Source organism: Lagenorhynchus albirostris, chromosome 11, assembly GCF_949774975.1.
Source record: "Lagenorhynchus albirostris chromosome 11, mLagAlb1.1, whole genome shotgun sequence".
NCBI classification, from domain to species: domain Eukaryota; kingdom Metazoa; phylum Chordata; class Mammalia; order Artiodactyla; family Delphinidae; genus Lagenorhynchus; species Lagenorhynchus albirostris.
The window spans coordinates 63,683,399-63,697,066 of NC_083105.1; the positions used below are offsets into that span (position 1 = coordinate 63,683,399).

The window sequence follows — 13,668 nt, forward strand, 5'->3', positions numbered from 1 at the left end:
AAGCCAGGCCCCCTGCATTGGGAGCGAGAAGTCTTACCCACTGGACTACCAGGGAAGTGCCCCCTGTGTTCCCTTTTTTTTAAAATAAATAAATTTATTTATTTATTTTTGGCTGCATTGGGTCCTCATTGCTGCGCGCGGGCCTTCTCTAGCTGCCCCGAGCCGGGGCTACTCTTCATTGCGGTGCGCGGGCTTCTCATTGCGGTGGCTTCTCTTGTTTCGGAGCACGGGCTCTAGGCACACGGGCTTCAGTAGTTGTGGCACGTGGACTCAGTAGTTGTGGCTCACGGGCTCTAGAGCTCAGGCTCAGTATTTGTGGCACACAAGCTCAGTTGCTCTGCGGCATGTGGGATCTTCCCGGACCAGGGCTCTAACCAGTGAACCCTACATTGGCAGGTGGATTCTTAACCACTGTGCCATCAGGGAAGCCCCGCTGTGTTCCTTTTGAAGAGCAAGGAAATTCTTCCAAGAATATCTTCCCATCAACCCCCATCCAGAAGACTTTACCTCCCCTCTCATTTGCATAATTGCATCACCTGCTGCTTCCTTAACCAGTCCCAGGCAAGAGAACTGGAATTACCTTGATGAGCTTAGACTAAGATTTGCCCTGGTGGTGGAGAGGCCCAGAGGGTGTGTTGGCAAATAAAACCACCAGCCGGGAATGGCTTTGGGGGTAGATATGCGATAGTGGCTGCCACAGTTGCCCACCTCTTCTGACATGCGGCATATACTGCCTTGAATTAGGATTGTGCCTATGCGATCTGTCTCTAAAAACTGATGGGGACAAAAAAGCTAAATATATTCCCTATAGAACCCAGCACAGTGACTTGCACCAAACAGGTTCTTCAAAAATAATGAATGAATTAAACTTAAAAACTGCAATAATTGTTATAATAGTATAATTGGCCATGATTACCTTTGTCAAAGACACTTCAGTATTAGTTTACTGTTGGGCTAGACATCTCCAGTGAGCCAAATGAAATATTTAATAAGAACAGAGTGGAGCGGGGGAAGGGGATGAAGTGTGACAGCAATGAGATTGTACTTATACCCACCTCCCCAATGAATTAAACTAATTTGTGAATGTAGACAAAATTCTCATGTAATTAGCAATGATTTATATTCTGTTCTCTTCTTTGTAAGAGAGAGAAAAAGAAGTCTTCTGGTGGGGAGACCAGTGTTCAAAAGCATTTCCTGTATTATGACTAAAGAAGACATGTCTCTAGTTCTGTAAGACTCTGCTCCTGAATAGTTTTCTCCTGCTGCAGAATCAGAGGGACCCTCAGAGGAGGAAAGAACAGTTTTTCCAGAACCTGATCAGGGCTGACAAACTCAGAGACACCAGTCTCTTGCAATGAATGGGGCAGTGACAGGCTAATAAGATGTCAGCAAAGGGGACTTTCTTTCTTCACGGGGCTGAAGATGGGAACCTTCCCCACCCTAACACACTGGGTGTATTTTCCCTTCACCTTCTGCTGCCCTGTGACTATTGCTACTCAAAATGATGGGCCATGGCAGTGGGCTGCAGGACCCATCTGCCTGGGTCATCTCTGCCAGCTTCACCTTGTGGCCTTGGTGCACAGAAGCTGACCATCCTGGCCCCAGCGCTTAGGGGAGCAACGCTCCAGGTGAGAGCTGTCCTGTCTGCACGAGTCCAGCCAGGTGGTAGCAGCTACCCCCCAAGGAGAGACTCCGTATCTCTACGATCTGAGAATTGACTCCCTGAGATCAGAAGGAGGCCTGAAATGAAGGCCCCCTCACTAGGAAGCTGCCGCCTGGACAGTGGCGACCAGCTGACTTTGCCCCTCTGGATCAGTGTGCTGCCACCTGGTCCCAGGAATGGGGCTCCTGGGAGGCGATCTGACAATAGCAGAACGAGATCTCCTTTCTCCAACGGTGGTTCCACCTAGAGCTCCACCCAAGGGCTGGCCTCCGTGTCCCTTCTCCCTGAGAACTGGAAAGGCTGCCGGGCACGGTGATGGCTTCCCCTCGGGGTGCTCGGAGGCTGCCCAGCAGAGTGGGGTGCTGCTTTGGAGTCAGAGCTCTGGGCCCAGATTTCAGTTCGGCCACTCGCTCTGTAGCTTTAAGCTAGATGCTTCATCGCTCCAAGGTTTGATTTCCTCAGCTGTGGAGAGGGGCGTGATGACATCACCTCACAGGTGCTGTGAAGATCATGAAACACCCAAGACGTGAAAGGGTCTTCCTGCCACCCTGACAGAGCCTCCTCCCCTCCGTCCCACAACCCCAGGCAGGGCTGCCACGCACCTTCCAGAAGTTAGAGGCCTGAAGACAGGCTCTCTCTAAGCTCTACCCCACCTGGCCACCTCTGGCCTGATAGCGGGCTGTTTGACAGATTCCCGTGGGAGCAGAGACATCTGCCGGCTGCCTCCCAAACACCTGGGATGACAGGTAGACAAGCCAGCACACTGGTCCTCGCAGCCATTCTCTCCTCCTCACCCCAACTTGAACCACAGCTCTGCTGGGGTGCCCACTGGCCTCTCCCAGGGTGGGCAGCCTCCGTGGGGCGGAAGCAGATTGCTCCACGGATCAGGTCAGGTGAGGGCAGCGTATAAGCACAGCCAGAATCTGGGGCCCTGGCCAGTCTGGGAGCTGCACCCTCTTAGGCTTTCTCCATTTATCCCCATCAAGCCTCAGCAATGGCTGCAGTTCTGAGCCCAGACTTTCCATTTGTGCTCAAGGGCAGATCAGATGATTGTCATCCACAAAGCAGTGACCTAGACCTTGGGGTATGTTTGTTCTTGCTGCAGGCTAACTTCTATTCACTCTCTCACCAGCACAGGAGGGAGAGAAATCCTCACTGCAGGGACAGATCCCTCCTCAACCTCTGGCCCTTTGCTCCTTCAATTCTCCAGGCTCTGTTCTACCGGAATATTTTTTCTCAGCTAAACTCTTCTTTCACCTTCTTTCCCCTCCACACCGTAGAGGCTGCTTAAAGGTTTCCAACCCTTTTCACATCCTGGCAGAAGATAATTCACCTGTAAGGTTTACAGAGGTCATTGGAGGGGCTCGCTACTGGCCACGGGGGACTGGCCCAGGGGCGTCAGGCTCTTTAGTTTCCACCAACCTGTTCTGAAGGCTGAGGGATGATAACTGGCAAGGCCTGAATCCCATTTCGGGGCACCCAGCTTGGTACATGCGGGCTCAGAGAACGGACCTTTCAGGTATTGTGGGGTATCATGCCCAGCTGAAGCTGGATGACTTATCTGTTCCTTCTCACACCTGAATGTCCTCTTCCCTCCAGAGCTCGCACTGTGGCAATCAGCAGATACCCCGGGTTGGGAAGGTCTCTGAGTACAGCTGGGGTGACCAGCCACTCCAAGGTTCATTTTCACCCCAGAACTCCCATGCTCAGGCTGTAGAAGGAATGTGGCCCATCATTTTGAGTAGCAATAGCTGACTCTGTACTCAAGGATGGGGCTGGGCTGGGCCTCGCCCTGCGGGGCACAAGACCACCGTTGCTCTCATGATGAATGCTGCGAGACCCTTCCAAGCACAAAGCTGAAACAGTGCAGGCTGGAAGCTGTGCTATGCTCCAAGACAGAATTTTTTTTTTTTTTTTGGTGTGCTACATGGCTTCCTGGATCTTTGTTCCCCAACCAGGGATTGAACCCTGGCCCTTGGCAGTGAAAGCGCCAAGTCCTAACCACTGGACTGCCAGGGAATTCCCAGAATGTGCATTTTATTTATTTATTTGTTTATTTTTGGCTGCGTTGGGTCTTCGTTGCTGTGCGCAGGCTTTCCTTAGTTGTGGAGAGCGGGGGCTACTCCTCATTGCGGTGCGCGGGTTTCTCATTCCAGTGGCTTCTCTTGTTGCGGAGCATGGGCTCTAGAGCGCAGGCCCAGTAGTTGTGGTGCACGGGCTTAGTTGCTCCACAGCATGTGGGATCTTTCCGGACCAGGGATCGAACCCGTGTCCCCTCCATTGGCAGGCGGATTCTTAACCACTGCGCCACCAGGGAAGCCCCAGAATGTTCATTTTTAAAATGCTCTCCTTGGCACAGTGGATAGGACACCACGCTCCCAATGCAGGGGGCCTGGATTTGACCCCTGGTCAGGGAGCTAGATCCCACATGCATGCCGCAACTAAGAGTTCGCATGCCACAGCTAAGGAGCCCACCTGCCCCAACTAAGACCTAGTGCAACCGAATAAATAAATATTTAAAAAAATAAAATGCTCTCCTTAAAGGATGCAGAGGTGAGCAATGGGTAAGGGGTGAAAACACCAGGAGGAAAAGAAAGATGGTAACAGAGCACCATTGGAATAAGCTCAGGTGAACGGATCTGCACCCACCCCCAGCTCCTGCCACTTGTTTGGCCTCCCCTCTCAGGCCAGCACCTAAGCACCAAAGCTGGCTCCTCCCTTCGGCATGACCTGGCCCTCTGATCATCCTTGTCATTTTTCATTGCTTGGTTCAACCTTATAGGCCACACCACTAGTCCCTGAGCACGTCACCAAGCTCTCCAGCCACCCACCCACACTTTCATGTGCATTCTTCCCCCACCCTCATCTTCTCATAGTTGCCTCCTGCCCCTGCTCAAGAACCACACTGCTTCCAACAGGTTCTCAGAAGAGGGTCCGAATTAGGGAGCTCTCCTCTCCAACCTTCCTCACACACACATTCCTTCAGTTTTCCTTGTTATTCCCCTACTTCAAATATTTCCAATGACACACACTGGGTCAAGGACCAACACCATAACAACCTGAGACTATTGTAATTTTGTGTCTCAGCCTGCTCCACTTTCTCCAAGCAGTAACTTCTACTTATTTATTTAGCTGTGCCAGGTCTTCATTGCAGCACTTGGGATCTTAAATTGTGGCATTCGAACTCTTAGTTGTGGCATGTGGGATCTAGTTCCCTGACCAGGGATCGAACCCAAGCCCCCTGTGTTGGGAGCACGGAGTCTTAGCCACTGGACCACCAGGTAAGTCCCCAAGCAGTAACTTCTTAAAGCACAATCTTATCTGCCATTGTAGGTTTTGGCTAAGTATGGGATAAATCAGCACAATTCCAAGCCCTTCCCATATGACTCCAATATTTTATGAATAATGACGGCAATAGTTCTGGCAGCCTGGCTGGTGACTTGAATTTTGGCTCCACCATTTATTAGCTATGTTACCTACCCCCTTGATACTCCACATATGGTCTCAGCCGACCAAGAACACCTGGGAGCTTTAAAAAAAAAAAAAAACACAGAAAAAAGGCAGTATCTGAAGCTTCACCTCAGACCTACAGATTCAGATCTGCAGGAGATTCACATCCACATTGAAGTTTGAAAAACACTGGCCCAACGTGAGCCCGCTGCCTCACAAAATGATTTTATAACCAGTCATCAATTCAGGTCTGAGTGAAATAGACAAACCCCTTGGCACAGTACACAGAAGCCACTTGAAACACTGAGCAAATGATAAGATGGAAACTGCCAGCCTCCTGCATCCCACACTGGCCTTGAATAAGCAGAGCAAATATTTACTATGATACAGCTTGACTCTGAAAACAGAAATATCACTTTTATTGACAAGATAGGGCCATAATGGGCAGCTCCACAGAACACAAATAAGACAGTCCCAAGACAAGAGTGTAAAATTACAGCAGACAGGTTAATATTCTTCATCCTCCTCTTCTCCCTCAACACTATCAGCTCCAACCTCCTCATAATCCTTCTCAAGGGCAGCCATGTCCTCACGGGCCTCAGAAAACTCTCCTTCCTCCATGCCCTCACCCACGTACCAGTGAACAAAGGCACGCTTGGCATACATCAGGTCAAACTTGTGGTCCAGGCGAGCCCAGGCCTCAGCGATGGCTGTGGTGTTGCTCAGCATGCACACAGCTCGCTGTACTTTGGCCAGGTCTCCACCAGGTACCACAGTGGGAGGCTGGTAATTAATGCCAACCTTGAAGCCAGTGGGGCACCAGTCCACAAACTGGATGCTGCGCTTGGTCTTGATGGTGGCAATGGCAGCATTGACATCTTTGGGAACCACATCGCCACGGTACAACAGGCAGCAAGCCATGTATTTACCATGGCGAGGGTCGCATTTCACCATCTGGTTGGCTGGCTCAAAGCAAGAATTGGTGATCTCTGCTACAGTAAGCTGTTCATGGTAGGCTTTCTCAGCAGAGATGACAGGGGCATATGTGGCCAGAGGGAAGTGGATGCGGGGATAGGGCACCAGGTTGGTCTGGAATTCTGTCAGATCAACATTCAGGGCTCCATCAAATCGCAGGGAAGCGGTGATGGAGGACACAATCTGGCTCATAAGGCGGTTAAGATTCGTGTATGATGGGCGCTCAATGTCGAGGTTTCTACGACAGATGTCATAGATGGCCTCGTTGTCTACCATGAAGGCACAATCAGAGTGCTCCAGGGTGGTGTGGGTGGTGAGGATGGAGTTGTAGGGCTCAACTACAGCTGTGGAAATCTGAGGGGCTGGGTAAACGGAGAACTCCAGCTTGGACTTCTTGCCATAATCGACAGAGAGACGTTCCATCAGCAGGGAGGTGAACCCAGAACCAGTTCCCCCACCAAAGCTGCGGAAAACCAAGAAGCCCTGAAGGCCTGTGCACCGGTCAGCCTAAGAAAGAAAGGAGTTTTAATTTTAGCCTTGGTGAAAGGTGCAATGACTTCTTTGAATTCCATAATCACATTGACTGAGATCTTTAAAAAAATCTTCTGAACAATACTGCTAAGAAAGCAGTCCTAAAGAGCTTCTAAGTGCTAAGTGATTCAGAGAAACTTTTCACAATCAACTCTTGGGAGCTGGAGGGAGGGGATCTGTTAAAAGGCTATTTTAAATGAACTGTTTTCACTTCTGCAGGCAGAGGAATCATGAGGTCTGGAATGGATGCAGGGCTCAAGTTTTGGTGACTGGGAGGGCAACCTCTGGTGCCCTTGCTGTGACCGCAGAACAAAGGCAACCTCTTATCAGTTGCAGAGCTACCAACAGCAGGCCTGGGACCACCAGCCCCGTACAATGGATGTCTGACAGATTTCAGCAGCTGCCTTCTGAGCTGGAACACAACAGAATAGCCAAGATCCAATGCCCTGGTGCTGGAGTAAGGCCGGGTCTGGATCTGGCTCTACCCGTTCCTTGCCATGTGACTTTGACCAAATTCATTTCTTAATCTCAGTTTTCTCATTTATTAAATGAGGAGAATAGTAACCTACTTCGGGTTGTTGAGAATTAAATGAGTATCCGGAACAGTGCTCAGCACAGCAAGCACTCGTTATCAGAAAGTCTATTCATTCTGGGAAAGGCCATTTACTGTCACAATTCCATGTTCCTGTGTCATTGGGGCTTTCTGCCACTTAACTGAGCTATTCTGACTATTGTATGAAAGGATGATTTTGTCATTTCAAACAAAGTATTCTGTTGACAATCTTCACTTCTCAAGGTGCCCAGAGATTTGTGGACATTCTCTACTGAGCCCCCAGTTCACTTCTCCTGTGGGTCCATACTCTGAATGAGATCAATGCCAGGGCAGGCCCTAGTCTACCAATTTCACCCATTAAGCCTCATGTGGACACAGTAATAACACCAAGGACAAATGCAATTGTTTTGGTAGTTAATGAACTTCACTCCAGAACCCTCAATGGCTTTTACTACGTTTACCTGTCCCTAAAGGCAGGTCCTGATTTCCAAGTCAGTACTTGTAGCTGAAGCTTGATTTGCAAACATAGGAACCATTAGCCCAGTTCTGCTGGGAAGACGATGATAAACATCTGAAAAAGTATGAAGCCATGAATGATGTAAGGCCATTCTTTTCAAAATAGACCAGTTGTTGCTGGGCTTAGCATAATGTGACTTTCCCGACAAGCTATTCCACCCAGGCCTTCATTCTTGATTTTTAATTACTTACAAGCTGCCCACATGCCTAAGGAGCAGAGTCATCTGATTGCCAGACTCTTAATTAAAATGATGCGAACAGAACACTTAGCAACTTTACCGATGTGAATAGTTGCCTTAGATTTTTCTGCCACAGGGCCAGTCCACACTGCCCTGATCTCTAGTAGAAAAACGAGGGTACTGCTTTTTTGTGATTATTATCTTAATACTTTCAAAGTTCCAATGACTCATACTTGCTTCTGTAACAAGGGAGCTCCACTGACTCCACTTTCAGTGTTGATGGAATTTTCCAGTGTCAGCTATTTCTAGTCAGTGTTACACTGGCTTCTTTTGCTGTGAACTTTCTGTAATGACATGTCAGCAGTCCAATTTTTATGAATTTGATCAACGAGTTACATGTCAGTCAGCCACCTACTCACTGTGACTAGGATGACCTAAAAAGGGATGTCTCGGCCTGAAGCTGGGAAGCTGCCTGATTAATATGAACAAGGATATTTAATGGTCTTAAATGTCAGTAAAACGGTTAAGGTGTCCTGGTACTCACCTTGACTTCAGGTAAACGGCCCTCACTGAATGAGCAATTGCCCAAATCTGCCTTGTAAGACACAGAAAGAGGCAAAAGAAGACTATCCCCACTCCACATAGTTGTCCCATGGCTCAGGACCATCTGGGTTAGAAGTCCAGTTATTTAGTGGGCAGTGTAAAGTTCATTTTAGTGTGCAAAGAGTGATTCTTGCAGTTTGGTCTCTCAAAACTGTAAGAGAAAACTCTCATCTACTTTAAATAAAGTACTGTGTTTACCAGTTTCCGAACTCGGTCCAAGACGAGGTCAATGACCTCCTTGCCAATGGTGTAGTGACCTCGGGCATAGTTATTGGCAGCATCTTCCTTGCCTGTGATGAGCTGCTCGGGGTGGAAGAGCTGGCGGTAGGTGCCAGTGCGAACTTCATCTGGAAAAGGAAAACGAAGCAGCCACCCATCACTAACAACCTGCACAAGTCTGCTCGACCCCAGGGCATCAGTGGAGCCCCCAGGACACACCTCCTGTTCCGGACCCCCGGGATCTCACTGGGGTTACTGAGGTCAACTCACCAATGACCGTGGGTTCCAGGTCTACAAACACTGCCCTGGGCACATGTTTGCCAGCGCCTGTCTCACTGAAGAAGGTGTTGAAGGAGTCATCTCCTCCCCCAATAGTCTTGTCACTTGGCATCTGGCCATTAGGCTGGATGCCGTGTTCCAGGCAGTAGAGCTCCCAGCAGGCATTGCCGATCTGGACACCAGCCTGGCCAACGTGGATGGAGATGCACTCACGCTGTGAGAGGAAGAAAGGAAATGTCAAAACATGACACATCAGATGGGACATTTAGTAATGATTCACTGTAAATGACTATTAACCTTCAGAAGAGATCAGCACCTTTCTGGAGGCCACTCCTGCCCAGGGACTATTTCACAAGCAACAGCCTAACTCAGAGAAAATGCTTTGGAAAACCACAGATATGTTAATGAACTACTAGGCAAGACCAGAGACCAGACCTTCGCTTTGTGGCCACATTAGATGTTCAAGGTCAGGTTTCTACCTTCAGAATGATACAAGCTGCTCTAGCAATAGATTTTCCCCAACTCCTGGGAAATATGCCTTCTGATTCCTTAAAGGCATGCAAAATTCCTCCTTCCAGCTGATTCATTCTCTGTATGACTGTGTAACTAGAGCTCATTCTGGTCCCTCTTTAATCCTATTCTTTAAAGAGAAGAGCTTCCGCCTCTCCCTTTAAAACCAGCTTAAACCAGCAAACTACAGCCATATGACTCGTGGAGAAAACACCAGATAAGCAGCAGTTACCTGTATTTTAAAAACTGTGGTTAGAGGCAGCCTTTTAACCCTGTGGAAGAATTTAATCTTTAGGAAAAACATTTTCCTTCACTATCAATGCATCTTGAGGGGAGAGTGGTGGGGAAGGTGGGAGGGGGACGGAGACACATGGTAATAAAAGCTAGAAGTGTCACCAAGACTTTATTAATAGTTTAAGAAATTAGCTGTCTTCTAGTAGAATGTACATATATCTCTGGCAACGTGGGGGAAAAGTCTTATAATTTCACAATTGTAACGATGTTAGGATGTTACCAAACTCATTTCTGCTTAGTAAAATAAGGCAGTGAACACAGAATCTACACCCACAGACTTAAGAGAAAAAACAAAAAAAGGATTTTTCTTGTATTTCCATCATAAATCAGATTAGCGGTTTTGGAGACAGAGGTCTTTCACATATCAACACCAAATATCTCCCATTACATCCTCTCCAAATAAGAGGGTTTCAAGTTTTTAAAAACTGCTAATAGGAATCTAGTTAAAGAAAATTCAACACCACCTAAGATCTCAAAGGGCCTAGCTTCATAACCCAAGATAAAACCCCCAATCACTCACAATCTTTGATTTATGGTCCCCTCCTTCTCACGTACACTCCCCATAAAACAATCATGGTCTGCTGGCCTCATCAGCAAGTTCACTGTTACCTGCCTCTACTTGCCCAGCTCTAGGGCCGTGGGAGAAAGGGGAGTTGTTTGTTCTAATGAACCCATGACTATTTAAAACTGCATCATGTTTACCTTTAACTGGACTTTGGACATTCCACAGCCCTAGAAAGGAGAGAACCAGAGATCTGTCCATGACAGCCCCAGGCCCCAGAGAGGTAAAGTATCTGAGATGATCCTGTCATTCTAATGAAGCACTTCTACTGAAGCCTTCTGAGTTTCTTTCATTGTGCAACGGTATGGTTTAGACTGTGGCCACTGCTTGCCCTCCACTCTCCCCTGGCCACTCGGGAGATGAAGTGAAACACCGGTGATGGAATCATTTAGTCTAGCCTTAACTGGATAAGCAGCCCCTGTCCCTTGTTTAAAAACAAAAAAACTATTAATCTAACCAGTATATGCCTAAATAGGTCTGCTGCTACCGCTGCTCTCCTGCCCTTTAAACAGTCCCACTTCTTACGTTCTTTTCTTTTTTTCTTCTTCTTTTTTATTGGGGTATAGTTGTTTTACCCCACTACTTTCTGAAACATGTTTTTACCAGTATCTTTTTGGTCTTGCCTGGTAAAAAGCACTCAAGCAAGTTGTTACAGTCATACATACGTTTGATAACTGTGGTAATCCCTAAAGAGGTAACTATTTATTCACTGCATTGCTTTTTAAAAAGATATTATTTTGAAACATCTGATACACACGGCCTACTTTAGGTAGACTTCCAACAGATATTTCCTCAGATACTTGTTTCCAATACCTCTGGAAGCTATATAGAAAATACTCAAGTTGTGTGTAATTTGAAGTTTCTTTAAAACTGAGAATACTTTGTCAGTACTAGTTTACTCTGTGACTTTATAAGAAAATCTCTTTATGGACTTTTTTTTTTTAAACCTGTAAGTAGAAAGCCTCAGCTATAAACACCCCACTAAATTAACACGAGAAATGCAGGATTAAACAACGTGACAGTAATTCCCTTCAAAGGAGGAGCCTGCCTACATCCCTCCAGGTGGATTGGTGCGAACGGAAGCGCTGCCCCCACCGCACCCCACCCCGGCCCGGCCACAGGTGAGGATGGGTGCGAACGGAAGCGCTCCCCAGAGCCCGACAACAGGTGAGGATGGTGCAATTGAAAGCTCTCGCCAGAGTATGGCCACAGATGACTCAGCAGCGAGTCATAGGGCGCTGGAAAGGCAACGCCTACCATGCGGGAGCACACGAGATGCTCCAGCACACAAGATGCTCCAGTGCGAAAGTGAGATCATTGGAGGAAATGGGAGGGATTTTCAGGTTTCATAAGTCATTGGGAGCCAGTGTGAAGGCTCCCTGGCCTTCCTGGGGCGGTAGCGGGCCCTGGGGGGGATGGGTGCCCTCTATCTAGGATCAAATAAATGCGCTTTCCACTTCCACCGAGGGCAGTGCCCAGGCCGCGTCTTCGAGCCGGTAGAGGGGTCTCCCGGGTGAACTCGGCTTTCCGCAAGGCCACCAGAAGCCAGTTTGCCTGGAGGCGTCCGGAACGTGGCCCCACGTGGACTGGGGTCCCGACGCCCCTTCGGACTCCGCACTCTCCCCCCAACGCCACCACCCGGGGACCCCACTCACCATGACTGAGACTTGTAGGGTTCTGCGGGGCTGAAGGAGGCGAGGGAACGTCCACGAAGCTCTCCCACTGACAGACTACCAAGGAGTCCGGGGGAGAAATAGTGAGAGGGAAGGCGGCCCCGAGGGATCCTATATACCACGATCCTGGCCACGTGTCGGAAGGGCGGGCACCGGACCCGCCCTGGCCTCCGCGGCCCCGCCTCCGAGCCCAAGGTCCCCGGCCGGATGCCCGATTTTACCCTGCCCGCGGAGAGAGGAGGGGCGCGTGGCGCTCATTGGTAGGTTCAAAAGTTCGAAACGAACTCTACGGAACAAGCCAGAAGAACCCGGAAGGGGAGGGGGCATCCTGGGGCCGGAGAACGGGCCGGTGGGGTGGGAAGGAGGGTGGACACGGTGACTGGAAGGAGAAGGGAGGCGAAGCGTCTGCACAGTCCTCAGTAGGTGCGGGAGGCGTCAGGGGGCAACGCCTAAGCGAAAAAAGGCACCGAGTTAAAGGGAGCCCCGGCGGGAGCCCCAGGAGCGTGGCTCCTCCCGCTGCCTGCTCCGACCCCGGGGCCCCAGACCCCGGACCCTGGAGGGGCGGCCCGGCAAAACAGCTCCCCAGCGGGCCCGGCCTACGCGGAGCTCCGGCGCCCGCTCCCCTCGCAGCTGAGGGACTTCCAAGAGAAGGGCTGGCTCCCCATTCCAGGTCCTAATTACCATGAACCGGCCCGAAGCCCTTTTTCTCACCATTTTTTTAAAAAATTTTTCTTGTTATAAAAATATGGAACGCTTCACGAATTTGCGTGTCATCCTTGCGCAGGGGCCATGCTAATCTTCTCTGTATCGTTCCAATTTTAGTATATGTGCTGCCGAAGCGAGCACTAATCACCTTTTTTTGTTGCTTTTCTTTATTCATTTTCCTACCTTTTTATTTATTTATTCATTTATTTATTTACCTACCTTCTTTTAAATGAACCTTGTGGTTCCTAACAGCAACCTCCTTCCACTTGGTGCAAAAGCAGGTTTATTGTTGTTTTGTTTTTCAGTTCATTATAATATTAGCTTTTATTCTTCGATTGCGTACTATTCAGAGTTGCTTGTTTTTCAGACTATATTAATCACATTTCATCCATTGGACAAACCCTGTGAGTTATCCCCATTTTACAGATGAGGAAACTAGGGCTTAGAGGAATTAAACTAGTTGAAGATCACACAGCTGGAGTGGTGGGGCTGCCCTTGGGCCCTCACTACCTTGTACTACCTCATCCTAAATATACCACTCTTGTTATGGAACCCAAGTTCCTGTGTCCCAGGCACACTGAGGCCAAACAAACTAGAACATGGGAGTTTGGAGCACAGGTAGATTTATTACAAGGGCTAAGCAACAACAGATGGCTGGTGCTCGAAAGACCAGAACTACCCAATTGCTTCCAGGCAAGGGCGTTTACAGACTGTTGGAGGGAATTCCCTGGTAAGGGAAAAGAATCTGAAAAAAAAAAATTAGATGTATATGTATGTATAACTGAATCACTTTGCTGTACACCTGAAACACAACATTGTAAATCAACTATACTTCAATTAAAAAGAAAGAAAGAAAAGAGAGGAAGATAACAAAAGTGACTGAATAGTAGAATATGTTACAGGGCTTTTTCCTGAAGAAGAAAAAGGCAAAATAGGTTTTGGATACTGAATAGGCA

At 48.5% G+C, this 13,668-nt stretch overlaps 1 protein-coding gene, 1 long non-coding RNA gene and 1 other non-coding gene across 3 annotated transcripts in view; 1 reads left to right on the top strand and 2 right to left on the bottom strand.

Annotated features, from left to right (window-relative positions):
- Positions 1 to 5,504: 5,504 nt before the first annotated feature.
- LOC132529606 (tubulin alpha-1C chain-like) lies at positions 5,505 to 12,146 on the bottom strand. Its single transcript, XM_060166327.1, has 4 exons — positions 11,990 to 12,146; positions 8,960 to 9,182; positions 8,669 to 8,817; positions 5,505 to 6,595 (listed from the first exon to the last, which is right to left on the bottom strand). The coding sequence occupies exons 1-4, from the start codon at positions 11,990 to 11,992 to the stop codon at positions 5,621 to 5,623; spliced, it is 1,350 nt and encodes a 449-aa protein (XP_060022310.1). The 5' UTR covers positions 11,993 to 12,146; the 3' UTR covers positions 5,505 to 5,620.
- The window catches only part of LOC132529609 (uncharacterized), a 31,353-nt gene continuing 29,557 nt past the window's right edge, over positions 11,873 to 13,668 (top strand). The window contains exon 1 of the long non-coding RNA XR_009543517.1: positions 11,873 to 12,267. This is a non-coding gene — a long non-coding RNA (uncharacterized LOC132529609). The remainder of the gene's footprint in view (positions 12,268 to 13,668) is intronic.
- LOC132530106 (U6 spliceosomal RNA) lies at positions 12,747 to 12,853 on the bottom strand. The gene has a single exon (XR_009543664.1). It is a non-coding gene; the product is annotated as a U6 spliceosomal RNA (small nuclear RNA).